The 27,213-nt window shown below is 55.9% G+C and overlaps 1 protein-coding gene across 4 annotated transcripts; it reads right to left on the bottom strand.

The window, feature by feature from the left end:
- Window positions 1-146: 146 nt before the first annotated feature.
- Window positions 147-27,161, bottom strand: KLC4 (kinesin light chain 4). Of its 4 annotated transcripts, none has more exons than XM_054195210.1 (16): window positions 27,008-27,161; window positions 15,516-15,782; window positions 15,091-15,321; window positions 14,657-14,735; window positions 14,342-14,567; window positions 13,937-14,024; window positions 13,561-13,662; window positions 13,083-13,256; window positions 12,824-12,923; window positions 12,215-12,267; window positions 9,416-9,483; window positions 9,226-9,334; window positions 8,312-8,434; window positions 1,304-1,428; window positions 1,124-1,181; window positions 147-646 (listed from the first exon to the last, which is right to left on the bottom strand). In XM_054195210.1, exons 2-16 carry the CDS (start codon window positions 15,762-15,764, stop codon window positions 557-559), a joined length of 1,875 nt encoding a protein of 624 aa, XP_054051185.1. In that variant the 5' UTR covers window positions 15,765-15,782; window positions 27,008-27,161; the 3' UTR covers window positions 147-556. The 4 variants fall into 4 exon arrangements, with proteins under 4 accessions (XP_054051185.1, XP_054051184.1, XP_054051187.1 ...); XM_054195209.1 differs by having other exon boundaries at window positions 148-646; window positions 8,285-8,434; XM_054195212.1 differs by lacking the exons at window positions 147-646; window positions 1,124-1,181; window positions 1,304-1,428 and adding an exon at window positions 4,947-6,004.
- Between the last annotated feature and the right edge of the window lie 52 nt (window positions 27,162-27,213).

Consider the following 27,213-nt stretch of genomic DNA (forward strand, 5'->3'; position numbering starts at 1 on the left):
CCCGCGCACACCCCGGTCCAACACCCCCCCCGCCGCCGCCCCGGCCCAACCTCCCCCTCCCCGTTCCGAGTCACGGTCGCTTCTAGGGTGGTTTTTATTTAATAAAATAAAGTACAGCCATCAGCCGGGCGGGGGCGGGGGTAGTGGGGGTGAGCGAACGCGCGGCCGCCCACGCCGCTGCCCCGGGCGGGGGGAGGGAGGGAGGGGGGTGGGTGCCGCTCCCGGTGCCGCTCCACTCCCCCCCCGGCCCGTGTGACTACCTGGCTAGCGTGTGCGACCGGTGCCGAGCCATCGAAGCTGGGTGCGCAGCGCAGGAGCATGCGTGCGGGCTGCGGTTCCCAAACTAGCTAGGGCCTCCCGGTGCCCGTGGGACCCCCCCACCCCACCCCACCCCCGGCTCCCTCCCCGGGGGGGACGGGCAGTCAGCGGCACAAGAGCCGGTGAGGGGCGAGAGAGAGCAGCTGAGGTGGGGAGGGTGCCGGGTGCGGCCCCAAGCGGCGGTGGGCCGGCAGGAGGGCGGCCAGAGGCGGGGGCGAGGGGGGCACCTGCAGGAGGGTCAGTTGGAGGAGAGCAGGGAGCTGTGGGAGGAGAGGTCCATGCTGCTGGCGCTGAGGCCTCTGCTCTCTGCACGGAGGCCTTGGGTGCCCTGGAAAATACGTCGCCTGTGAGGACCGGTACCTGCAATCCACAGCCGCCCCCCGAAGCCACCACCCCACCTCCTGCCGTGCAAGCCAGGGCTGCCCCAGCGCAGTTATCAGCCACGTTAAGTGCCACCTCCGCCCTCCCCTGCTCCCGTTCCGTGGCTGGAGGGTTTGCTGAGCTCAGCAGACACGGAGGTGGTTACTTGAAGGCAACACCTTCAGTTTTGGAGCAGCGTTCTCAGAAGAGGGGCTGCGCAGCCGCCCAAGGCGTGCAGCGGGGGCACCAGCCCAACCCACCCCTTGGGAAGGCAGGGTAGCTCCAGCCCCACGCAGAAGACTTACATCTGCACGGATGAAGGCCTCCGGGGGGATCTCAGGCGCTTGCCTGTGTCACTGGCCACGGCCCTCAGCCAGCTGCAGCCACACAGCCCCCATCCCAGCACCCATTCCTGCATCAGCCCCAGCACCCGCCCGGTGCTTACCTCAAACGAAGCATCGCTAGACTTGTGCAGGTAATTTAATGACGCAGCTCGTTTCATGCTACAAGAAAGCAGAGGAGAGCAAGTGTGATCTTATTGTGCCTGGCCAGTCCCTGGTCCCCAAGGTGGCAGGGCCCCCACCCGCCCTGCACCCAGCCTGGCCCTCACAGCCCTGGTCCCTACCTGGTGTTCCTGGGCTCCAGGGGACCATTGCCCTGCAGTTTCTTGACCAACATCTCACTGCTCCTCCGTATCACATCCCGGATTTTACCCAGGGAGCTGCTGCGCTGGAGGGTGCCACTGCCATCCTGGACACAGAGACACAAGCCGGGGCAACGGCTGAGTGGCACCAATCAGGCCCTGGCACGCTGCAGACGAGTGGCCAGGAACCGGGCTTGGCTCCAAACACCCTTTTGCCCACTTGCACTGAGGATTTAGCCCTGGCCCAGAGCAGGCTTACTGCTCACTACATGGCTCCCCCTCACCCTGGTTCTCAACAGGACATGACCACCATGGAGTTGGTGACCCCCACCCGCCATGGCTTGGCTCATCCAGACAGATCCTCCCTCCTGGATGGTGCAAGCCCAACACCCAGCCAGGCTGCTGACCTGCACCAGGCCACCAGCATAAATGGCAGCGGCATCCCCACAGCCTTGCTCAAATGTGGCATAGCTCCACCACCTGCGACAGCTCAGGCAGCAGCTACTAGGAGGTCCCAGCAGCCAGAGAAGCACCAAGCTTGGGTGTCCTTTCGTCAGGCCAGGAGATGGGGCTGGGACATTCATTTTGAGGACTCTCTCCTCATTTGCTGCTGTCTGGAGACTATCCTCCCCCTCCCCTTGCCCTTCCTCACCATGTCATTGCTATTCCTCCTTTCCATCCAGCACTCGTCCTGATGCACATCCTGGTCCTGCAGGCTCACTCATGTCAGACAAGACCAGTCCACATGCACACACGGCCTTGTCCCACCTCTAACACCTCCAAGATGATTAGCTTTGAGCCTGCTGAAGCACTTCTATCCGGGATGCATTCATTCAGCTGCATCAACACTGTGTTGCCAAGGCGGCACCACTCTCCTCAGCCCCCCAGCTTTAGCTGTGCCCATGTCGTGGTTTGGGCCCCACTAGCTGTCCCAGGGTGGCACTTTGAGGGATTTCTTTACAGCTGCCTGCTTTTTCCAAAGACCAAAACCAGTGCTATATCTTGTTCCCCAGCCTGTTTCCTCCCGTATGCCTCCAAAAGTCCCCAGTACTCAGAAAGGGGCTCTCAGCCCTTGACAGGCTCTAGCCCGTCTCCTGCATTTAGCTCTGCATGCACGCAAAGCACAAGGCTGCCAGCATGACACCACCTCATGCTGCTGTGCCATTGTGGCATCTAGCTCTTCCCTGTGGCCAGGCACGCTCATTACATAAGGTTGTGGCACCACTGCTGATGTGGAGTTACTTTTGCTCTGATGGCCTGATAACAGCAGTCCTCCCTGCTCCTGATCCCAATGGCTTTGGCACATCAGGGCAGAAGAAACACAGATAAGGGGACTGCAAAAGCTCTTTGCTCTTTACAAGCATGTGTGGGAGCTCCTTTGTACCTTTGTACTCTAAGTGTCCAAAATGTCCTGTGGCTCAGGCTGGTAGCAGCGATTGCCCCAGGACTGCCCATGCAGCTTCGCAGGGTCTCTGCCTTAGGCCAGCCACCCCCTTGTGCTGACACCTACGGATTGTGGCCCTGGGGAAGGCTCTTCCAACACTTCCCCCGCTCTGATTACCCAAAGCTGATCCAGCCCTAGACTCCTCTCCAGCAGCTGAACAGGACTTCTCCTACCAGCAAACCTGTCTTCTGGTATTCATCTCATCCCTTCTTGGATAAGCCAAAGTGCACTGAATCTCTTCACTTTCTCACCAGGATGAAGGGTTACCAAACCGTGAGGCATGTGCTGTTGCTGCAAGGGACCTGCTCACCAGGAATCCAGAGAGCACCAGAAGTATTAGCAAGGTAAACAGTTTAACCCCTTTACCAGGCATCCTGGGCAGGTTTTGGAGGAGCCAGCCATCACTGCCCCACTAAAGACCAGGAGGGGGTGTGTATGGGAGGGTGTCTTTTGCCTCCCGCCAAGATTTGCACCGGGTCACCACCCTCCCTGCAGAGTACTGCCATGCCAAACACTGCTCCTTTTGCCAGGGCACAGAAGCCAGGGGTGGAGAAGGGAACACAGCTGGGGCAGGGAAGCAGGACCATGGTGCGAGGGCAGCAGGATCCAGCCAGGAAGTGTGCTGTGGGGTCAGGGCTGAAGGATGGAGCCACATTTCCCCAGCTGCAGTGATGCAGACTGACTGCAGACCAACACCAGAACCAAATGCTGCTGCATGCTGGGTTAAAAATAGCCTCCCTTCTCTCCCCACTCCCTTCTCTGCAGGGTTATTTTTAACGCAGAACATTTACGGGGCTTGGTTTACCGCAGAGCCCCCACCCCATTGCACCCACCAGGATGAGAGCACTCAAAGGAAAAAAAGAAGCAGCTCCACCGCTCAGCCGCTCTCCATTGCGTGCTCCCATCCTGCCTGCCGCGCGGAGGCAGAGGACTTGGGCAGGATTTGGCAGCACATGGAACTCAGCACTGGGGAACGCAATGGGGCATTCCTCTAGCTAATGGGAACACCTACTGGGGAAGGCCCAAGCTCAGGCACCCCAGGGCAGCCCTGCCACGCATAGCTACAGAACCGAGGTTAGTAGCAACCCCGGTTTGGGGGTTAGGGAGAGGCACAGTGGAGCCGGGTCCCTCATCTCCAGCGCTCAGCTGAGAAGAGGTGCCCTGGGGGCGGCACATCCCCCTGCGCACAAACAGACACCAAGCACCCCCACACCTGCTCCCGCAGCATTTGCACCCGCCACCCCAGGGCTGACCGACGCTGGCCTACAGAGCATGGAAAGAAGCACAGGGCAGCGGTTCGGGTCTGTCTACCTTTAATCAGAGGTACGGTTGTTACAGCACCAGGTCCAGGACATGGCAAAACACAGGGGCAGGTGGCCCCGAGGCCTGAATGCACCCTGCACTGGGGACTCACCACTCTCCCGGAGCATGGAGCAGCGCTGGGAGAGAGAGGCAGGGAAGGCACAGCCCTAGAGCACTCAGCCCTGGGCTCCACACCCCATGGACCTGAGGACAAACCTCCTTTCAGCAAGCACAAGCTCCCAGGGGAGCAGCATGCATGTGCCCCAAGGCCTCTGCACCACCACAGGGAAAGCCAGGCCCAGACAGACACAAGCACATTTAGTATCACAATCCCGCCAGATGACTATCGTGAGAGAAACTATCTAGCTAAATAAATAAGGGCGGGGGGAAGGGGGTCCTGCGCTGGCCTCTGGGCTCTGTCCTGCTGGCTGCAGCCTCCCCAGCTTTCTTCCCAGGTAGGAGGGCCAGGGAAGTTCACTTCCTATAGGAGGTGGGCTGAGAGTGTGCACCCAAGGGTGTGAGGCTCAAGGCAGAGCTGGTCTGGCCCTGGGAAACATCCCCTTTCCCAGCAGTGACCAACAGCACCAGACCCCGTGCAGGCCTGGAGTCCCATCAGAGGCACTGAGCCATCCCCACACATGCCCAGGGTCAGCACTGTCTTCTTAGCAGTATCAGGGTTACAGATTTGCCACCCACTTGACTAGGGATGGACAGCCAGACAGCGAGTCACAGCCCCAGGGACCACACCTGGCAAGCCACATTCTGCATTCAAGAACTGCCCTCCTCCATGAGCAACCTGGACCCTTCTCCTCCTGCGGAAATCTCCCTCCAGCTATCCCATCTGTCCCCACATGCTCAGAGCACCCCAAGCCCCAGCTCTTCCTTTCCTCTCATCCTTCTTTGCACCTTCTTTTTCCCCCAACTGCTCTGCTCCAAACCAGACCATTCCCCCTCTCAGCCATACCTAATGGCCTGGGGCCCAGCCCCTCACAGAAAAGTCCTGCTTTACCTCCTAACCCTTCCCTCTGCCTCTAAGGAACAGCCAACAACTTCACCTCCGCCTCTCCCAGCAACCCACACCTGGAGACCCTGAAGCAATGGGGAGCTGATTCACCCCTTAACACCATTGGGTGAGGAACTCTGCTACAGCATCAGGTCAGGAGGTTGCAACCAAACGGGCTTGTGCTGGTAGGTCCCTGTTCCGTGCATGGTCCTTGGCTGTCACCCCCTTCCCTCATGTTGGATGTACGGTAGCTATGGGCCGCCCTACATTCCTGTGCCCCCACATGCTGCCCTTCGGTTGCAGAGCTCAGCGGGGAGGAGGATGGCAAGACAGGGAGAGCCATGTGCTGCAGGGAGAGCCCAGCTCACCGGTGGCCAGCGCAGGTTTGCTACAGGGCACTAACATCAGCTAAGCCTACAGGAAAAAAAAAAAAAGCAACTGGGCACATGACAACCCTGCCAAGGCCAGGCCTCTCTGTCCCAAAACAGCCCCCCCATCTTCATGCCTCCGTCCTGGCCTCTGCAGAGATGGAGGGAACAAGCTAGGAGGGTTGAGGATGTCTAATGACGGTGGAGTCGGCACGCCTGGAGTGAAGACAATCCCCCGCAGGCCTGGTCCCCAGGGATGAGCAAGGGCGGGCTGGGGGTGGGGGCACGCAAGGGGACGGTGGCCCGTCACCCTGGCCTGGGGGAGCGGGCAGCTCCTCGCAGATTCTTCCTGCTCTTGCTGGCCATGGGACTGGAGCTGGGCCACGTGGCCAGGGACTCCTCTGCAGGCGTCGCGGTGCCCTCGCGCGCCGGGAGGGTTGGGGGACTGGCGTGGAGTTCTTGCCGAGGAAGGAGGGATGGTGTGGAGGAAAAGTCGGAAGATACAACACAAACATCCAGGTGATTGCGGTGGAGGGGAAAGAGGGAGTCTCGGGAGGCATTTAAGCCTAGTGCACAGAGAGGAGAAAGACACAATTTACAAGGCCGTGAGGTTGTAGGTCACCCAGGGAGCAGGTGGGACAGGGCCCAGGCTGCATGCAGAGACAACGGGCCACGTCTGGGCAGGGAGGGAGTCCTGTGACACTGAAACAGCGGGCTCACGTCTTTGCCAGTGCACTCTATCAGGCTGGCATGAATAGCTAGCTCCAGGAGGAACAGCTTGGGCCGCCTGCTCTGAGGGCTCCCCGCTCTTGGACCTTGGGCACAAGGTGCCTGCCAAGGTCTCAGCACGGCTGAGCTGGTGCCATCCCTGCTCTCATGGCCCAGAGCCTGGCTCTCCCGGCCCAATTACCTGGGCACAGCAAGTAGCTGGTCCAGGCCCTGGGGTGCTTCCAGAGCTGCCCCTGGCAGTGGGGCAGAGAGGTTTCTGGCACCCTGGGCCCTGCCTGCAGCAGCTGACAGCTAAGGGATGGCAGCACGTCCAAGGTCTGTAGACCAGCACAGGGAACAACTGGCCGTGACAGACAGGAGCAGCGGGAGCTGCCTCAGCCTTCTTTTTGGGGGAGCTGCAGCCCAGTGCAGGGCTGCTGGCTGTAGAGAAGAGGCTGACTACATGCACAGCAGGCTGGGAAAGGCACCAAGCATCATGTGGCAGCAGCCATGTCCCCCAGGGTGCTGGGCTAGCCCTCAAACCCTCTATCTACAGATGGCTGGGCCAGATAAGCCCTGCCAACTCCCCTGGAGAAGGGTCACACGAGCAGGGACTATCCTCCTTGGCTGGGTCAGGCTGGGGGAGAGGGTGGCATTGCCTGCTTGCTTTGGGATGATCAGCTCAGAGACAGTCAGGAAGGTCTCCCAGACCATCACCAGTGCAAAGCAATCACCCAACACCAGCCACAGTCAGAAGGAACCACAGAGAGACACCAGCCAAGACAGGGACCAGGTGACCCTAATCCAAACCTGCAGCCCTCCCTCTGAGCTTGTCTAGCCCCTCTACTAATGGGGAGCACAAGGGCCCAGGGTTGGTGCCTTGCCAGGGATAGGACCCTCTTCACTCCTGATACCAAGAGCTGGGACAGAGGACAGCCCTGCATCTGGCAGAGCTGCCAGATCCCCTTGAAGCTCTGCTCCCCAGGTCCCCTCCAGCCACCTCCTGGGTACAATCCACAATCAAGACAGCCAGCAGGCTTCAGGCTTGGGTGTTGAGGGGCTGTCATGGCAACAGGGAAGAGGAATGGGGAAGGGAGGGAGCTCATGCGGGTGAGGATGGAGCCGAGCCAGGTGGGAAAGGGTTAGTGGCAGCAGATGTGAGGGGGGAGCAAAGAACTCCATATGCTCAGTGTGTCACCTGTGCCAGGCCACAACAACCCCTTGGTACCCAGTTACGCTATGCTCTCAATTAGAGTTTGCAGGAGGAATAGTAAGTGTTAACAGCTCTATCAGCCCTTGAGCCAAGCACCCACCAGCACCATGCTCACTTGCCACCTCTTCTCCATCCTCCTCCTCCTCGCGGAAGACAAAAGGCACCTGTCTCAGACCTGGACTGCTACTTTCCTCCAAACTCAGTGCTAGTGACCCTAGTCAGGGTGCCCCTCAGTCTCAGAGCAAGCCTAGACAGGCTCAGGTCACCCTGTCTGTGTCTCAGCTAACACCAGCCCTCTTTTACCACCACTGGTCAGCCCGGCCTGGCATCCCACAAAGACCTGCCTTTTACCACCTCTGCGTGGCCAGAGCCCGCGGAGGACATGAGACCAGGAGAGAGGCAGAGCAAAGACGCTGGCTGCAGACTATTCCCATGCCTTGCAGTCACTCAGTCACAGGCACACCAGGCACACACAACCCTCCCCAGGCTCAGCATCGCCCGTGGCGCAGTACGGGACAGACAGACAAGTTGCTCACAGAGGCTGTGGGGACCTGAGATGGGGCCGGTGCTCTCAGCCAGGGCCTCAAGAGGGGAACAGCAGGGAGAGTTGTTAATAAGGTTGCAAGGCTAAGATTAAGGGCAGACCAGGACCAGCTCATGCTGTGCATCGCCAGGGCCTGGCAGCCCCCTGGAAGCAGAAGCCCTCAGTTGGGGATATCTGGCCTGTACACCAGAAGCCAGGCCCAGACACGCACCTTTGTGGGCTGGCTGGCTCATGCCGAGAAAGAGGGGAAGGAAGTGTGCAGGGAACGAATGGAGGCAGACAAGGATGCCACGACAGGCCACACAGGGACAGCCCTGAGCAAGGCTGTCCCTTCCCTCTGGCAGCCGGCTGAGGCCATTCTTGATGGTGTCTTGTACTTACCCCGCTCCATTCCACGCCCATACTCACTTCCTCGCTACCGTCTGTGGCATTCTCGTACTTGACGCTGCCCCCCAGGCTCCGACGTCTCTCTGTGCCATCGCCCTCCTTCAGGATCTCCACCACCTTCGTCTGGTTGATCGGGTCAATGCCCTGCAAGTAGAAAGGGAGAAGGAAGCACCATGTTTCACCCTTCTGTGTTCTTTCCCTCTATCGATCTAGTGTATTTGGTCACAGCCTGTCCCCTCTCTTGGCCATTGCCCCATCACAGGCCAAAACTCTCCAGTACAAGGACGGAGCTAGATCCCATCCTGCACTTTTAGCAGTCCCTGTTTGGGTTCCCAGCTCAGTGAGCCCCCTACCAAGCCATAAACCACCGTGGGGAACAAGGGCTTGCTACCTCAAAGCTGACAGCCTTTTTTCTTCACATCGTGGTGTGTGAAGGTTTCTGCTGTCCTTCAGTCTTTATGCTAGGTGCTTACAGCTCCTGCTTTATTATTTGAGGACTGAGAGGAGTTTAGGGTGAGAGGTACTCTAAGAAATCCCTGGTGTGTTCCCTAGATGAAAAGTTAGTGGGAAGAAAACTTCCCAGTGAGTGCAGATCTCCTCAACAGCTGACAAAGCCCAGTAACCTGCCCTAACCCAGCTGCAGTATTTCTGCACTTGGAGAGCCATGCCTTCTTCCTCACATGTACACACGCTGCATCTGCTCCATCCACGCATGCACATACACAACCCCACACATATACACGTGCGTACCCCTGCACAAACACAACCCCAAATACCAAGGAGCTCTGGTGGTGTGGGAATGTAAACCAAGGATATCGGAGGCTGCAAGGCCCAGGAAAGTCCCTCACCACACCCCAAGCTAAATGCTGTGCCACGGCCTGCCACCCCAAGCCCCACAATGCCCCCTCCACCAGGGAAGGTCCCTCTGGGGTTACCTGCCGTCGAGAGCGAACTGCACACTCCTCCAAGGTCTCAGCTGCCTCTAGCTTGCCCTGGCGTCGGTACAGCGCACCCAGGTTCCTCAGAGTGGTGTTCACAGTTGGGCTGTAATAACAGATGGAAGGTGAGCCGAAGCCTCGGGGCCACCCCCCCCACCCCCAGAGCTGCCCACGAACCATCTCTTACCTGCTAACCTTACAGGCCTTGTACCAGCCGCCATACTCAGCGTAGGGAGCACTGTCTCTGTGCTTGCTCTACAGGACGAGGAGAGATGAGAGCTATTAGCCCCATGCCTACTGCCATTCTCTGGCCTGCACTCTCCTGCTGGGTGCCCAGGGTCAGGCCCCAGGCTGCACCCTGCACCAGCCCAGCCTTTGGAAACACAATGTACAAACGCAGTGATGAAGTTCAGCAGGTTCCCAGAGGGAAAGCTGAAAGCCCATTTGCTGCAACAGATTTAGGCCACAAGTAAAAGTGATGCCCCCACCCCAGCAAGGTGCATAATCCCACCTCCTTGCCCCTTCCATAGGGCCAAAGGCAGCACGGACAATGCAGCCCATCCTTACAGTGCTCTGGAGGACATGACACCCCACCTCCCCAGCATGCAAGGGGGAGACAAAGAAACCCCACCCAACCAACAAAAAAACCCATAGGCATGTCAGGCAGCGTGGGCACTAAACCCCTCAGCCCTGGCTAGCAAAGGAATCAGCCAGCCACCTCCAAGCCTTCTGCCTGCAAGGTCAGGCCTTGCCTCACAGCAGCTCAGCCCAGCTAGCTGTCTCCTCTCCATGTCCAGTCTTTACATCCCAAAACTGGCTGTCTGACCCTACCACAGCCAGCAGCAAAAAGGCTGCTGGCCAGAGCAACAGGAGAGGGGGCAGAGCTTGGTGCTCAAGGAGAAAGATCTGGGGCCAGGACAACCCATGCTGCAGGGCCATAGCTGCTAGCCAGCATTGCCCTGGGTCAGTAGGGACCACGGCACCTGCAGGCAGGAATTGCCACTGCTGCAGGAGGTCCACACACTGTGCATCTTGGTGCGTAGCAAGCACTTGGAGGTGTGCCATTGCCCTGGCTCTGCACCCACAGGACACACAGGGTGGGCAGGAAGCACACAGCTCAGTCCCAAGCCCAGCAGGGCTGCCCTCGCCAAGCAGGTGCAGGGGGCCACTGCTCCACAGCAGGGGTTTCCCTCGGGCAAGGGCTCTAGCCCAGAAGAAACTGCTTTCACAGGGACCATTTTTCTTACTCAGTCCCACAGTCCTTCTCAGCTCTTTACCCCACATGCTGGAGTCTCCAGGAGCCATAGGTGAGGCTGAACCTGAGGGGAAAGGTGTCAAACACCCTGGGGCAGAAAGAGCCTGGCAGGCCACGGCTGTCAGCTGTGCCCAAGGCCCTGCTGCTGGCACGAGCTGGTCTCCCCCTGCTCCTACTGAGAGCAGAGAGAAAGAGGGGTAAGGGGGAAGAAAAAAAAAAAAAAAAAAAAAAAAAAAGAAGTGAAGCTCTGCAAGTGTGGTTTGATGCTTTTTAATGCAAGACATGGAAAACACAGCACAAAGCAAAGTGCAGCAGTCCCAGCGCCTGGGCCAGCAGTACAAGCAGGTCTGTGGTTACCGCTGTGCCTGGCTGGGAAGGCCATGCCAACTATGCCATGCCACGGTGCTTGGGCACAGCTGCCCCGGGGACAGGAGCCCCAGGGGCAGGAAAAAGAGGCTCGGCCCTTGCCCCAGGCTACAAACCAAATCTCACTCCAACTGTAGGTCCCTGAACCTGTTCTCTTGCTCCGTAGCAAAGCTTGCATTATCCGGAGCATAGCTCCACACTACAACTATCTACTTTTGACCTCTTAATCTCCAAAGATACCATCAGAAGTGTCTCAATCCCAGAGGTGACAAGGGGAGCCTGGCCTCTACTCCAACTCTGATTTTTCCTGCATAGGATGGTGCCGCAGCAAATGTAGTTTCTTTGCAGCAGAGCCTTCACAGGGCAGCAACTGGAGCAGCACAAGGTGGAGCTGAGCACTGCCCTGCACTGGGGACCGCACAGAGAGGTTCAATGGGAAGACACAGCACGCTGGTGGGAAGCGGCTGCTAGTGTTCTGCTCTTAGAGCTCACAGGATGGGACTGATAAGTCACTAAACCAAGCCCGCCAGCCTGCTCTGAGCTCACACAGGGATGAAGCCTGTTCTGAGGGCAAAGGAAAGGGAGGGACAGTGTCTGCTCCCACTGCAGCTAGAGGACTAGACCAGTGCCCTTCATTCTGCTGCTTCACCCACCTGTCAAAAAGCAGGTGAGGTCTTAGGCCTGGGAAAAGCAGGGACAGGACTCTGCTGCATTTATCAGCTGAGCACAGAGCAGGGCCTGAGCAACAGGAGCAACAGCTTCTTTGCCTCTCAGCCTAGCCCACGACAAGCATAACCCATGTCTACCCTCTTTCAGAGGCCAGCTAGGACATAGAACAGATAGGTCTCGCCCAGTGCGGAGATCTTTTTCAGGAAGTTTGGCTCCATTTCCTAAGCAAGGTGATGCCAGTAGTTTCTTCTTGACCTCCATTTTTCCCCGGGCAGCCTTAAAGGCTGCTCCAGGAGCAGGTTGTGCTCTGGGCACTAGCAGCTCTTTGGAACAGAGTGCCAAGGCCCTGCAGCACAGCCCTCTGCCATCCGCCATCTTCCATCATCTGTGTGCCCTAGAGGGATCACTAAAGCAAAAAGAGAGCATGCAGCCACGGCTGAGAGGCTGAACAAACTCCCCCGCCCCAGGAAAAATATCAAGCTCTCTGATGGGCCTCCCCTCCCTGCTGCCCCAAGGAGCAGCCACGCTCTCTCCCCACTTTCCAGACCTCTCCTGGCCTTCATCAGTGGCCATGGCAGCTCTTCGGGCTGCAGAAAGGAGCATCTGGCTGTGGTAAGAGAGGATTAAACCCCCTGCATCTCTTTACCCTCCCAGGGCTCTTGCTGCTAAGCGGCAGCATCATCAGCTCAGACTCACCTTGCTCATCTCCTCTCTCTCCTCTGCATGCATCCAGATTGGCTTGTGTTCATCTGTGTGGGGAAGAATGCAAGACAGCTCCACTCACCACCTGACCCTGTTGCTCTGCCACTTCCACCGGAGCTCTGCCTCTTGCACAGCCCAGCACGCTGTCCCCAGAGCCAGCAGCTCACCAGAGGGAAGTGACAAGGCTTCCAGATCCCTCGGTCCCTGGGCTAGAGCCCCAAGAAAGGTAACTGACACTGCAAGGGCAGGAGAGGGGAAGGAAGGAACAAGTCCTCTCGTGGGGGAATACCTATGCCGGGCACACAGGGGCTCAGCCTGTGCCTGGGGATGATTGTGCCACTTGCTATTCCCCCTTTTAGCCACAACTATTCCCAACCCAGTAAAGACTGACAGCCAGAGCTCTCCAAGACTCCTTTTGAGAGAAGAGGTGGAACAGCATAACACACTAGAATGGCAGTGACTCAAGGGCTGGCCGAAGCAGGGGCCCTACAAGGCATCCTGTCCCTCTGCCGGGGGATACCAGAACCAGCCAAGCCCAGGCTGACAGCCAGGAGACCAAACTGCTCACCCTTCCCCAGCCCCAACAGCTTCTGCTGTACAAACCATCCACAGAGCCAAACTCCTTCACGTGAGCACGGGTAAGGATCTCCTTATACAGCACCTCTGCATCTTTGTATTTGCCTTGCTTCAGGTAACAGGAGGCCTGCAACCAAGAAAACAGCTCCAGTCCCACTGGGCAACACACGTTAACTCTGTCCCTCTCTTGCAGCTATCTCTCTGCATCTTCCAAGCTCTGGGCAATGCCCATCTTTCCCATGGCACCACTCCCTATCCCCACGTGGCCTCTCCCCAAGGGTCTCACCAGGTTGTTCTTGGTCTTGGCCACGTTGGGGTCATCAGGACCCAGGCAGCTCTCGTAGATCTCCAGAGCCCGGCAGTAATAGTACTCCACCTCATCATATTTGCCCTGATTCTGACACAACAGGGCTAGATTGTTCAGCTGCTTGGCCACATCAGGATGGTCTTTGCCTAGCACCTGGGTAAACAAGAGAAGCCACAGGAAGTCAACACTTAAAGACTGCACTGAACTCCTGGAGTTAGTAGACACTACAGTCCCTCCAAGACATGCCTATGTCAGACAGGAGCCAAGGACTAGGGAGGTAAAACAGAGAAATTCCGGCTTCCACCTCCTGGCAAGCCTCTCAAGCCACAAACACTGGGGAGGTAGGAAAGGTTGTGACAGAATCAGCAGCTGAGGAGACTAGGTAGGTCCTGGATCTCCCAGGAGCAGTGAGGTAATGGGGAGAGCTGGAAAGAAGGAGAATGTGGGAGACCAGTACCTTCTCACGGATCTCCAGGGCTCGCTTACACAGTGGCTCTGCTTCTTTGTACTTTCCTCTCTTGCCATAGAGAACAGCCAAATTGTTCAAAGTTGCTGCCACCTGCAGAGACATAAGCTTCTCCATGAAACAAAGCAGAATCCAATGGGACCAAACAAGGCGGGCAAGCAGTAGTAACAGTGACTATCCCATCTCCTTCATGCTTCCAGTACAGCCGCTCCTGAAGAGAAGGAGGTCCAGAGGCAGAAGTCTACCCTGCCTACATCACAGAGCACACCGCTGCCCTTGGCTGCAGACAGACTGTAAGGGCACCGTTCTAGCCCCAGCAGCACCCATAGGTCAAGGGAAGTGGCTGAAAGAGGAGAGAGACACTCACCGCTGGGTGGTCTTTGCCCAGAGTCTTCTCGCGGATGGAGAGAGCATCATTCAAGAGGTGTGCTGCCTCTTTGTATTTATTCTGATCCCTGCAGTGCAAAGCCAACCAGTTACTCAGGATTTGGACACCACAGCCCACAGCAAGCAGAACTACAAACAACAGTCCTCCTTCCATACAGATCCAGCCCCCATAGCCCTTTCATTTCTTCATTCCTCCCTACCCTAGCCAGTCCCTAATTATATCAGGGAGTTTAGTAGTCCAAATACCTCATCTATGCCAAAACATTTTTGAAAGGCAAACCACTGGAAGCTGGGGGAGCTCCCTGTCACCAGGATGTGCTGTCCTGGTAAACAGGAGAGGCAGAAAGCTCTCCTGGCCCAGTTCTGTCCTCCCCACCATGCTCACCTGTACACTAGTGCCAGGATGTTGAGCATGGTGGCCACATCAGGGTGATCGTGGCCTGATGTCTTCTCCAGGTCCTCCAGCGCCTGCTTGCAGAGCGGCACAGCCACCTCATAGCGTCCCTGTGAGGCGTACTGGATGACAAGGTTGTGGAGGGTACGCAAGCGTGCGGGAATCTCATAGCCTCCCTGCTGGGCAGCTGCCACTGCACTGCTGTGCTGGTGGGGCACTGCAGGCACAGGGGAATAAACAGGGAAACAGTTGGTACAGCAGGCTTGAACAGAGACAGCCAGCAACCACGCATGAGCAAACACTTACATCCAGGACCGTGCTCCTCCTCCTCATTCGGGAACAGATCATCCAGAGAGTCCTTGGCAGAGTCGCCCTCCTTCTCCTCCTGAGAAGATGGGAATCACAATACTGTTGGTTCTCAGAAGAGACAGCAGCAGCCTGTGTTAAGTCAGCTGCCAAATCTTCTTCCCTGCTGCAGCCCACCAACACCTTTAACTTCCTTTCTTTGTTGTCTCTGACACCATCTTCCCCCCTGCCGAACTAATAAAGCCGAATTTCCCCAGCACATCCTGGCATGTTGCTCCATGTTCTTCCAGAGACTCTACCCCATACGGGCTCCCTTTAGTTACAAACATTGCTGCGGGAAGGGGCAAAACCCAGGGCAATGCTAACATACACCAATCCTGCTGGTCCAACCTCCCCCACCCCAAAGGTGGCTGCTCGGTAGGACGAGGGCATACCGAAGGTGAGACATCCTCATCATACTTCTTCAGCTGGTTCATGAACTCAAGGTGTTTCTTCTCCTCCTCCAGCTGAGCCACAGTTTGTTCACTGCGCTGCAGCTTCTGCTGGGTGTTGGCAAGCTCGTCACGCAGCCACTGGTTCTCCTGGCACAGCCTCCGCACCTGAGCGCGCAGCTTCTGCTTCTCTGACTCCACAGCATTCAGATGGTTGGACAATGCCATCATCACCTTGTAAAGAGTCCCAGTCAGTAACTACCACAATCTTGTACCTCCTTCATATGCACGCTTAGGGCCACCTTCAGGTCCACACTGCCCTTCTACACCCCACCCCTTGCTGCCCAGGCAGCTTATGGGAAATGGCCACATGCCTGCCTTCCCCCGTCAGTCCCGGGTAACACCTATGGGTCACCCACCCCTCTCACCTGAGCTTCTCCAAGCCCCAGTTCGATCATCTCTACTGACTTGCGGAGCAGGTTGGATTTCTCATGCACAAGATTGGCTTCTTCATCTTTCTTCAGGCACTTGATGGTCTCCAGCAAGCTGTGCAGGATGGAGTTGTGTTCATTCTTGAGTGCCTCCAGCCCTTGCATCACCAGTTTGGTGTTGGAAATTATCTCCTCTTGGCTCAGCTTGTCCAGTTTCTCCTCCCTTGGGTACACCATGGTGGACATAGTCCTGCTCCTGCAGCCCTACACAGAGAGGGACACAAAACCCTCAGTGCTGTTTCAGAGAACCACAGCCAGACACAAGTGTCACAGCCTCCTTCAAGCAGTCAGAGACAGCGTTCAACTGGTTGCCCACTTTAAGCCCTTCCCCTTTGTTTTCCCCTCTCCCTTTGGCAGCAGGCAGCTGTCAGGCCACGTGTCTCCGCCTTTGTGGCGCCAAGTGCTGGCAACCAGTGCAGGTGGCACACGTGGACAGGAGACAAAAAGGCTAAAATCAGTGCTGACCTCCAACACCCCCACACGCCCAGCAGCAAGGAAAGCTGATTTAGCTTCCATTTAAGAGCAGAGATTTGTAGTTGGCAGCTGGGGTTGCAATGCGTACACCTCCTGCCCACAGACCACTGATGCAAGGAGGCTGTCAGAGCTCAACACCTCTTCCGCCTGCAGAAGAAAGGGAATAGAAAGTGGAGGGATGCCAACTCAAAGCTTTCTGCTTCCTCAGTGGAAAAGCTCCCGGAAGAACATCTCTCAGACAGGGAGATACGGCATCGGTGGCCTTACTGGACCAAACAAAAAATTCGCAGACCAGAAGAGTACACCCTGTCAATCCCAGCTCTGGCACAGAACGGCCATTGTGGCAACACGGGATACAACACCGCCAGCATGATCTGAATCACGCCTGTGTGGGAAAGCTTACATACACCAACTGCTACAGTTACACTAGTGTAACCCTTGCGTGGGCGTTAGCTTGAAACACTAACAGCTTTTCCAGCTTCATTCCCCCTGCTGCCAGCCCAAGGACTCCTCAGGATGGCGTGAGGGCTCTGCACCCCTTCCCTGTCCTGTTCCACCCAGATATACGACAGGAGAGGACCAAGCTATTGCCTTTGCACAGGGACACCAAGTGCTACAACCCACAACGTTAGCATGGCTGCAAGATCCCTGCATAAAAAAATCCAGGAGCCAGGGAAACACATCAGGCCAGAGGGTGAGAGACATCAGAAGCAGGCAAGATCTCCCATAGAGGGTTGATGGTACCCTGGATGCTCCATGACTCGCTCATCTAACCCTCTCGCAGCCTCCCCCCTCAAGCTGGGCCGCCCCAACAGCCTCTTCACATTGCTCAGTGGCAAAGCCACCACCCACCTCGCTATCCGTGATTCGGAGGCCAGCCTCCTGCAGGGCTGAAGGCAGCTGGCTGCGATGCCCTGCGCAGCCAGCACCTGCCCAGCAGCACCTCCTTGGCAGGAGGCACTGGAACCCAAGCACCCAGGGCCCTGCTGGCAGGAAGCTGGCAAACACCCCAGGCACTACGGCAGGAGGAGGTGGGGGAAGAGCTGCCAACAGATTTGTCTTTGTCCTCCTGCAGGACCCACCTCCGCGTGGTTTGGGCTCTTTCGTTTGGCAGCAGCCTCGCGCCTGGTTTACTGAGCAAGCGGAAATGTTGCCCCAGGTACAGGAACAGAGAGAGCAGAGCTGCTTTTCTTGCCAGGGCTCCTCTCCTTATCTGTGTGCTCTGCCCCTGCCCCAGGCAGAGGGGCTCGGGGCGATCCCCCAGCTCACCTACCACTATCAGTGCCCGGGAGTGGGCCCTGAGCAATGGAGGGGGGCAACTTCTTCCTCACTGCAGCACGGACAGTGAAGATGGCAAACACATCTCATTATACCCACCCATTTCCTCCTCTTTAGCCTCACTCTTCCAGAAGTTCATTGAGTTGTTTTACAAGCCTGAGCTCCCCTCGCAGCCCCTCTTTGGTTTCTGTTCCAGTGACGCACATCCACCCCTCACACAGCAGAGGGGAGCAAACCCAACACACAGCGGAGACCTTACTGAACCTCGGCAGGGCAGAAACACTTCACGCCTCTTGAAGACTGGGTTCCTGTTCATACCTTTGAGCAAGAGCTGAGTCCTCCCCCACCTCTCCCAGAATCACAACGCTGACTTCACATTCACTTCATGATCCAGCATCAGTGCCAACCCTGAGCCATACTTCACTGCATCCTTCACTTCTGGGTATCTGCCATGCTCCACATACAGTTACCCTGTGCATCACGCATTTTACGCTGAAAAGTCCCATCTGGACTGTGACTTTTCCCAGTTTGCTTTAGAGAAGACCGCATGACAAGAATGGCACAAAAAACCTCACTAAGATCAAGATAGAGGGCATAGATTACTGTTTTGAGGAAAAAAAAAATTGAGTCTGTTGAGAGCTGGCTGCCACTCATATCCTGTCTTCCAAAGTGATTGTCCAGGAACTGGCAGCTAAGCATTCTCATCCATAATTACCCTGGTTATTCTTTTTCTCACCTTTATAACATATCTGGGGGAGTGATTGAGTGCTAAAGCAACAAGGGAAGCCCTGCCTAAGGCAGACTTCTGTGGGTGAGCCCAATTCAGGAAGACATGTGCAATGATTTCCAACTCCAGAGGAAGACGCTGGCAGGCAAGCACTGCTGTCTTGCTCTGAAATGGGTCCAGACAGCCTCCCAGGAAGGCTCACCAGGCACTTACTTCCTTCCACAAAAGCCAAGGTAACAACTGCTGAACGGCAAAACGGCCCCGCCACTGGTTTCAGCTCTTAAGGAAACACATCTCCAGAGTCAGAAACAGGGAAACCAGGCAGTGGGAGTCCTCTGGAACATAGACAATGCTTGGGACACAAGGAGATCCCCAGGAGCAGCCTCATACCCAGCATACAACAAAACTAGAGCTCTGCCCTAAGGCTCACACAGCTATGCAGCACGAGTCCTCTTCATCTCTCCCTCTGTGTACTGAGTCAGCTGTGAAATGCTGACAGTTTTCAGGGAAGCATTACTTATGTCCATACGGAGATCTTGCTACCGTCTTTAAAAAGTACAATACAAATGCATTGGGAAGACAAGCATGTTACAAATCATGATAAAAAGCCACCAGAGCTCACACCTTGCCAGATAAGAGTCAGACAAGACCCAGATCCATAGCAAATCAGCCTCATTAATTCCACTGTGCACAGAACTACTCCTCAGCTGAGAAATCGCCAAGCTGTGTGTTAAACCACCAGTGCCTCTACTACAGCAACATCCTGTCTTTCTTCAGCCCTTCCAACAGAAAAAGCTTTGAGCATTTCGCAGTCTCCACGATCAATTTGTCTTTCAGAACTGTAAAGACTGCAGACTGAGAAGGGACAATAACCAAAACCTCCCGACCCTCAGCACATCAGACTCATCCTACCCTGCAACTACATCCCCAGATCCTCACGACATACCGATACAGGCTCCTCTTCTCTCACTGGCTGTGCAAACACCTCTACACAACCTTGGTCTTTCTCCCCTAGGATGACATCCTAGAAGCACAGCTCCGCTAGGCACCGATATGCTTCCAGCATTCCAGGGTGGACAGGAGACTGTCCAGGCTGGACACAGGGTGCAAAACCTGAGAACACCACACAGGCTGTTCACTTCTAAGTACCAACAAGAAAACAACGAGATGATTACAGAGAAGTCGATTAAATTCTGCTACCTCTTGCACAGCAAAGAAAACCAACAAACACTGGTGGGAGTTGACTTATTATCCCTCCAAAGTGACAGTTCTTCCCTACAGAGCCTTATTTCTAGCTCTCCCCCGTGCTGGCAAGTCTACACTCAGTGCCTAGCCCTCCACAGAAGAAACATGCTCTATGGCAACCGACGCCAAGGTCAGGCAGGCCGAGGCTGCTGTATAAGCACTCTTCCTACTCCCACACATTCAGTAAAGGGCATTGAGTGTCCTTTATCCAGGCAGAAAACGCACTTGGAGGTTCCTGCAGAGACGAGGGGAGACACCATCATTTGCCTTTGGCAGGGGGAGGTTCAGACTGGAATAGGAAGAAAGAATGATTTTCCAAGGAGTTCCTCAGGAGCTGGAGTGCACGGCTCCTAGTTCATCCTGCTGCATTCCTCATGGCTCTGCAGGTGTCATGGCCCAGGTTTCCACCACCACGTTTCTGCTCTAGTTGGCATGTCTTCCCTATTTACAGTGAGCTACTAGAGCTGCCTGGCTTTCCGGCAACACCCATCTCACCTCCCCTCTCTTGCTCCCATTTGGAGGAGTGCTGCAGGAAGACAGGGAAGGAACATGCATGCACTGAGCTTTGTGGCAGTTGCAGCAATCATCTGGGAATCCATCAGCTAGCATGTCCTGCCAGGCAGAAACCTTCCTCCTGTATTCAAGTGCATAACCCAGAAATCACTGAGCATCAGCAATTTCAGCAGCCTACTCTTCTGCCTCTGAAAACTGCTCCCACACGCAAGAGCTTTAAGAGGAAAAAGCTGGAAGCTTCACGGCTTCTATCTTAAACCCACAACAGCTGCCACAACAGAAACAAGGATGCCAGACTAAATGGGTCCAAGTGACTCTTAAAGCTTAGATTATGATGCCTAACCCTAGAAGACTACAGAGAGCAAAAAAAAAAAAAAAAACAAACAAAAAACACACAAGCACCAGGGAAATCAGGAGGAAGCTAAAATAGGGCAGAGACCTTGGGTCTACACATGCCTCAACAAATTCAGTTCACTGTCTCCCTGCATGTCCCCGGACCAAGTATATGAGAGACACAGGGTACCATCACAACTTGCATAAATGATACTGTCAAGATAATAATTGCAGATGGCCTGCCAGCACTTTCTGTATAGAAGTGGGCATAGATTTTTAGCGGCAAACTCTTCCGTAGGAGAAGGTGATCCAAGGATATGGCAGTTGCAGAAAAACAGCTGGGTTCTGGAAAAAAGCTTCCTGTGGAAAAGGGTAAGTGTGAATGAGTGACCATGTTTGTGAGCTGGATAGCAATGGTAGCATTTAGAAATGGAAACACAGGGTTTAAAGTCTTGTTTTCACAATAATTATCTCAGTCTCGTGCTGTGAGACATGCTTTTACTACCTGGAGAAACAGCAAGGTTATGTATTTGGGAAGCAAAACAACTAGATAAAAGCAGGGAAGATTTTTTTTTTTTCTTTTGGACCTCTGCCATCTCATCGCTGTTAAAAAACAGAATAAAGGGTCTCTGGAAAGACTGGTTGACCTCCAACGAAGCTGCAAGTGAGATCGCAAATATACAGCTGAGTCTAAGGGATACTACAACAAAACCTCGACCTAATACCTTAGATGCTGAAAGATAAAATAAAACCAGTAAAAAGCAGAGTGCCAAGGTCACAACCATTGCAGAGGCTGTGCCACAGGCACAAGTTTTCTCCTTATTTTGATACCCTAGCACCAGAAAGCAAACAGAGACTGTAGGAGACTGCAGTCAGCTGCACAGAGCCTCTGGGGCTTCCACTGCACAGCCAGGACATGTTGACACTGCCAGGAAACTTGCGCGCTGCCACACCACCGCCAGAAGAGCCGCTGTGCTCAGTCTCCTCCCCAGGCCACCTGCGACTGAGCCACAGAAAAGGGATGAACGGGTGCTGCTGAGCTGCACATCCGACAGTCAGCATTTCCAGAGCCACTCCAATATGGGTAAAACAAGAAATATAATCAACTCTGTATGGTGCCCAGGAACTTCACAGCTAAGAGCAGCTGCACACACACACATGTTAAGGCTTTAGAAACAAAGGCACGAGAAGGATGTTTTGCAAATGAAGGGACAGATGGGTGTGCAGTCAGCTTCAGGGTAATGTTAAGAACTGAAACATGAATAGGACTGAGAAATTAGAGGGCACATGCTAGACTCCTAAAAGAAAGAACTGGTGGCATAATTGCAGTATACGGGTCCATCCCGGGATATGTGCCTGCTGAGGTTCGCTTGAGGCACAAAGCAGGAATGGTGCTCTGTGGTGCTTGTTACCACTGCCAGAAATGCCTGGTACATCTATCTCACGGTCCCTTAGAGCCACTACGAACACACAAAGAGGAGATCAGTCAGGGGTCAGCACCCTGGGAGTTCGTACACAGCGTATCTCTGAGCTGCAATCCCAAAGCCAAAAGATGTCACTCAAACTCTGATGTGCATGAGATCCTCTGCCAGCATTTGTCTATGGCTCATGGGTTTCTCCACCCAACTGCCAAAAAAGGGGGCACCTAGAGGCCCATCTTCTGCCCGAAATTCTTTCCCAATGCCAGCCTCCAGCTTGGACCTTTCACGCGCTGCAGACACCCTAGAGAGCCAAACCAACACACAGATGACTTCAGGTACCATAGAGAGACTCTCCCTAATAAAAGAGTCTGGCTGTTGTATTACTTGGAAGGGATGCATAGAGGTCTCTGGTCCATCCCCTCACTCAAAGCAGGTATCTGATCAGGTATCTGTGTCTAGTCAAGGATTGAGTATCTCCCAAAACGGAGATGCCACAAGCTCTTCAGACCCTTGTCCCATGGCTTAACCATGTGAGAGAGGGGGGAAAAAAAAAAATTCCTTGTCTGAATTCCTTTGATAAACTCCTTATTACATTTGCCTTTACTGAACACCACTTCAGGACAAAGGGGCCAGATACCACAGCACTAGAAACTAACCCTAGGCCCAGAGGAAAGGAATGCGGCACATGCCTTCTTTCAGCAGGGTCCCATGAGGACAGAGTCCCTCTGTCCCAGAGCAAGAGAGGCAACGCAATCCACCTTCAGCAGCAGAGCAGGGACTGGAGTCAAGAAGTCGTCTCACTCGCATTCTCCCATACCCAAAAAACAGAACTCTCCTTAGCATCCAGGCACCCCCTCACATGGTTTTAAAGCCAATCTCCAAGCCCAGAAAGGCTTTACCAGCTTCCCCAAGCTCTAGAGCCATGTGTAACTCAGTACAAGTTGACTTTGCTGTTGGAAACAGCCCAGCTCTCCCTATCCCCTCGACAGGGATCGAGGCCAGGATTGCTTCTTTCAGCAGCAGCTGACACATGGCAGCTCTATCTAAGTGTGAAGCTCCACGGGTTTTTCTAGATACAGGAAGGCTTGCGTTCAGAAAGCCTGCACTAACCAGCAGGCTGTAAGAGCCCTGGGGGCTTTTAGCTAGGACTAAGGAACTAGACTCGCAGCCCAAGTGGAAGGGCTCTCCCCACAAGGGGATAGGAGGCTCCCTTCATGCTCTTTCCTTTCAGTACTAAATACTCTTCTCTGTCCCAGAAGCTTCAGCTCCTCATCACCTACAATCTCTAGCAGAAAACACACGGTAGCATAACCTTTCTGAAACCTAGGGCAAGGTGGTGGTAAGCTGTCTTTACAGGGACTTGGCCACAGTGACTCAGGTTCCCATCACTACAGAAAGACCTGAGAGCTTCCCATCCCCCTCCCACTTTCCAGCCCACAGCTGGAAATGGCAAGTCAAAACCTGCTAGGGTTTGTTCTGATTGACCCAAGCAAGCAATTCCTGTGTTACCAAAACATGATTCCATTCCAACAAGAATATGTGATCTGAGGAAAACAGATGAGATGGTCTGGATGGCTTTGGTCAGAGCTCTCATTCTTCTCAAGACCAGAAATGTCTTACTCCTTTCATTCACTAGCAATCAAATAATACAGACATCAGAGGCAACAAGGGTTAAAAAAAACCCAACAAAACAACCAACAAAAAAACCCAAACCAGCGCTGACATATACTATTAGCAGAAAGTCATTTTGCTCCTTATTGCAGTTCATGCTGCTTAGAACGCCAGCTGGCCAGGGAAACATGCACCTTTCAGCAGGTCATTGGAACCAGAACAGCAGTTTTCACCACCCCCACCAGCAAGCTTGTGCTAGCATCTCCAGATCAGCTGATAAAACCTTGTTTTTAAACTCTTGCTCATGTCTGCAGCAGCTCACCAAATCCTTTCTGCATCTGCTGTGCCTGGGACTACAGCGGAACACCATTAAAACCCGTTCCCTAGCGGCTAGCGGAGACAAGAGCTAAACAGCTGGAATGAAGCCAGGACAAGCATCTCTTCCTAGCTTCAGAATCTGATTGGGAGTCTCGCTCTATAAAAGACAGAGTGAGAGCCATTACCTTGCCGCAACAGCATGAAGTAGTATTAAAGGAGGCAGAATAATTCCCTGGAGCCAGTGCCTCTGCCGGCATCTGTCTAATGTGAGGGCTATGCTGTGGATGTGTCTCAGGAGTACGGGAGATGGCCAGGACGCAGCTGGGACTAACAAGTGCCTTGGAGCCACTCTGCATACCCTGAAGGGCTCTGGAGCCCCCACACTCCCTTCACGATGTACCTGGGGCAGCTGCAAAGACCAGCTGACTGCAGGCTGCAAGACTGCCCTATTATTTCCAGAAGCAAACGGGTCTTGTAAACCGTAACACGACAGTGAAATTCACAGAGGCAAAGCTCTACCTGCATAATAAGCAAAGGATCTGTTTTACCTCTGTCTCCCCTGACCAGCTGGAATTCTTTGAGGAGCTATGTGGCTCTTTCCTAACAAACCAAGCCTTTATCCAGCAACTCCGCCAAGGTCAAAATCTTGCCACGTGTTCTTTGTGCCCCAAGAGCCATTTTGATATTTGGAGTTAATTCTGCTGTTCCTACCTGGACATTCCTCCAAAACAGCAGATGAGAGAATGCACGCTTCCTCCTCCTTCTGCCAATTACAGCAAAGCTCAGCCATGTTTATTTACCCTGTGTCTGAGCTGGCCAGATCTTTGACCCGATGCATGCTGAACACCACCCTCCTTCCCCTCACACAGAGGCGGGTGCTTTCCACGTCTCCAAGGTGGCATGGGAGACACGAGACCAAGGGCACCAGCGGAGACGCCAGCACGGAGCCACAAGAGAGTGCCAGATGCCAGCTATATATGACACAGCGAAGCCTGCGGTTGCTGGTGATGTGCCGCTGCCTCCCACCATTGTGCAAATTTCTCCCGGCTGCCTGGCCAGAGCATTCTGCTGCAACGCCATCCCCCCCCAGCCCTTCTTCACACACCTCCTCCCCTTCAGCCGCATCCTCTCCCTCCCAGAAGCTCACTAGCAATTGCCCCCTCCCCCCTTCGGTAGGGGGGGGACAGCTTCGGAACTGCTTAATAAGCAGTTTATTAATGGGAGGAAGGGGTTTTTTGGGGGGGGGGAAAGAAGGCTCTGAAAGTTTGAGAGCCGTTGCTGTATGCTGAGCTGCCTCCGTCATCGTTTCTCCGGCTTTGTCTGGCAGCAGGAGGCACGCCCGCTGCGTATCCTTGGGCCGAGCAAGCTGGAGAAACCCCTCCATCCCTCCTCAGCATCACCGCAGAGGAATTCTGTGCCCGCCCGACTAAACTGTAAGCTTCCTAAGGAGAAAAGTTTCTCGTCGGCTCTGCCCGAAATCGCACTTCAAAGCCGTCCTTTGTTACAGGACGGCCGGGCACCCTGCCCGCCTGTCTCAGTCACCGGTCGGGAATCCTCCCCCGCCCCGCTCCCGGGAGGTGCGGTACCTGCCTGCCTGCAGCGGCTTGTCCGGCGGCGGCACCCCCGGAGGCACCGGGCGGCGGCGGTGCGCGGCTCCCACGGCGTCTGCCGCGCTGCTTTCCCCCTCCTCACACCCCTCCTCCTCTTCCCCGGTTCCAGCGCAGGCACCGGGCGCTCGGCAGCCAACCAGACTGCGGCAGGGGGAGGGGAGGAGATGCAGCCAGGCTTCAGAAACAGGACGGTCGGAGGCTTCTCCTGGGAGCGCAGAAAACGCCACGCACGCCAAGCCCAGGGCCACCCGCTGGGTGAGCGACGGGAGCCCCCGGGCTGCTACCACGCTCTGTCCCCACCGTCAGGGACAGACACACAAAGTCGCCCCTGCCCTATACCCAGCTAGATCAGCTCCATCCTACACTCGACCTTGTGCCAAAAGGTTCTGCATCCCATCTGGGATCGCTTTCATCTGCAACCGATCCCATCCCAGCCCCTAAAGCCAAGCAGGTGGAGCTGCAGAGAACCCTCCAGCAGTGCTGACGCTATCGCTGCGCCTGCAGAAATGGCCAGATACAGGACAAGATCACCAGGAGTCCTACTGTGTCAGCACTGCGCAGTGCGGAGCTGGGCCAGGCACTGCCTGGAAGTGTTCATTCGATCTCTAGATGCTTTTCACAGAGAGAGGACAAACGCCAGAGCATCACAGCATCCAAGAGAGCCAGTGGATTGTTGCTACAACCATCCCATCCATGGTAACACGCAACCTTAAAAGTTATCGTGGTTCTGTTCTTCCTCAGACCAGGACATCAGTGCTCTCTATGATGTTTTGTGAGCTTCTGGAGGCACGCTGTCCCCAACTACCTACATCTGCCCGAGCCAGCACTTCATCAGGATTCCTGTCCCTCCCCACAGCTTCCCCCAGAGGGAGAAGGGCTTCAGGTGTCCCAGGAGGGAGCCCAGCCACGTTGACACACAGGCTCTCTCTTGCCTCATCTCGCAACATGAACGTCTTCATGAAAGCATCCCACCCTTCCCTAGCTCTGGAGGGCAGACCTGCCTGGCAACAAGTGTACACACGGGTACGGCACAGTTAGAAAAAAAAAATAATAAAAACCTCATGGAAGTTACATAGCAGGAGTGCAAACACCCATTATTTATCTCACACTGAAAGCCACTCCTGGCAGTGAGGACACAGCCTAATTATAGAACAGCGAATCCCGCAGTCTGCGCCCACAGCGCCCTGCAAACAGCCATGACGGGGACTCCAGGCTGTCCCACCGTCGTCAGAAACACACACCCGCCTCCTCCGGCCTCTGCCCGCCGTCCCCGGGGGCGATGCAGCCGGGGAGGCCGAAGGCGCAGCAGCCCCGGTGCTGCCCGAGGCGGGGAGAAGCCGGCGGGGCCCCCCGAGCCCGAGGCTCGCCCCGCTACCGGAGAGGGCTGGCTCCCACCGGGCACACCCCGCCGGCTCCAAAGTCCACGCAACCAGCACCTTTATCGTCGTCCTCACCGGCGGGCGGCAGCGCGCCCCGACCGAGCCTTACCGGCTCCGGGCACGACGCGCCGGGCCGGGCGCTGCCCCCCGTCCCCGCTCCCCCGGCGGCCGGGCGCGCTGCGGCTCCCGAGCCACACCGGCCCCGGGCCTAGCCCCACCACGGGGGCTCCCCCGCGGGGGCCCCACTCCGCTGCCGGCGGTGGGGCGCCGATCCCGCCCGCCCCGGGAGGCCGCGCACCGCCTCCCCCCACCATCCCCCGGGCCGGGGCCACTTCCCCGCCGCCTTACGGGGGTTGTCGGACCCGCACCGAGGCGGGCAGGGGGCTGCTCTCCCCACGGGCCCCAGCCGGCAGGCAAGGAAAAAGGCCGTGCCGCACCACCTCCTCCTCCGCGGCGACCGGAGGAACGACCGAGCACTGCAACCCCCACCCCGTAACCCCCCCCCCCCCCCCCGCCCAACCTGCTCGACGCGAAGGTCTCGATGGCCGCCGCGGTCGCCGTCCCGGTGGCAATCCCGGCGGGGCGGGAACCAAACCCGGCACCGCCCGCCCCTTCAGCGGCGCAGCCCCTTTAAACCCAACATGGCCGCCGCCGCCCCCACCGGGAGGCGCGCGCCACCTGGCGGCGGCCCTGCTGCCCGCCCCGCCAGCGGTGCGGCCCCGCCCC

Source organism: Rissa tridactyla, chromosome 3 (genome assembly GCF_028500815.1).
Source record: "Rissa tridactyla isolate bRisTri1 chromosome 3, bRisTri1.patW.cur.20221130, whole genome shotgun sequence".
NCBI lineage: Eukaryota > Metazoa > Chordata > Aves > Charadriiformes > Laridae > Rissa > Rissa tridactyla.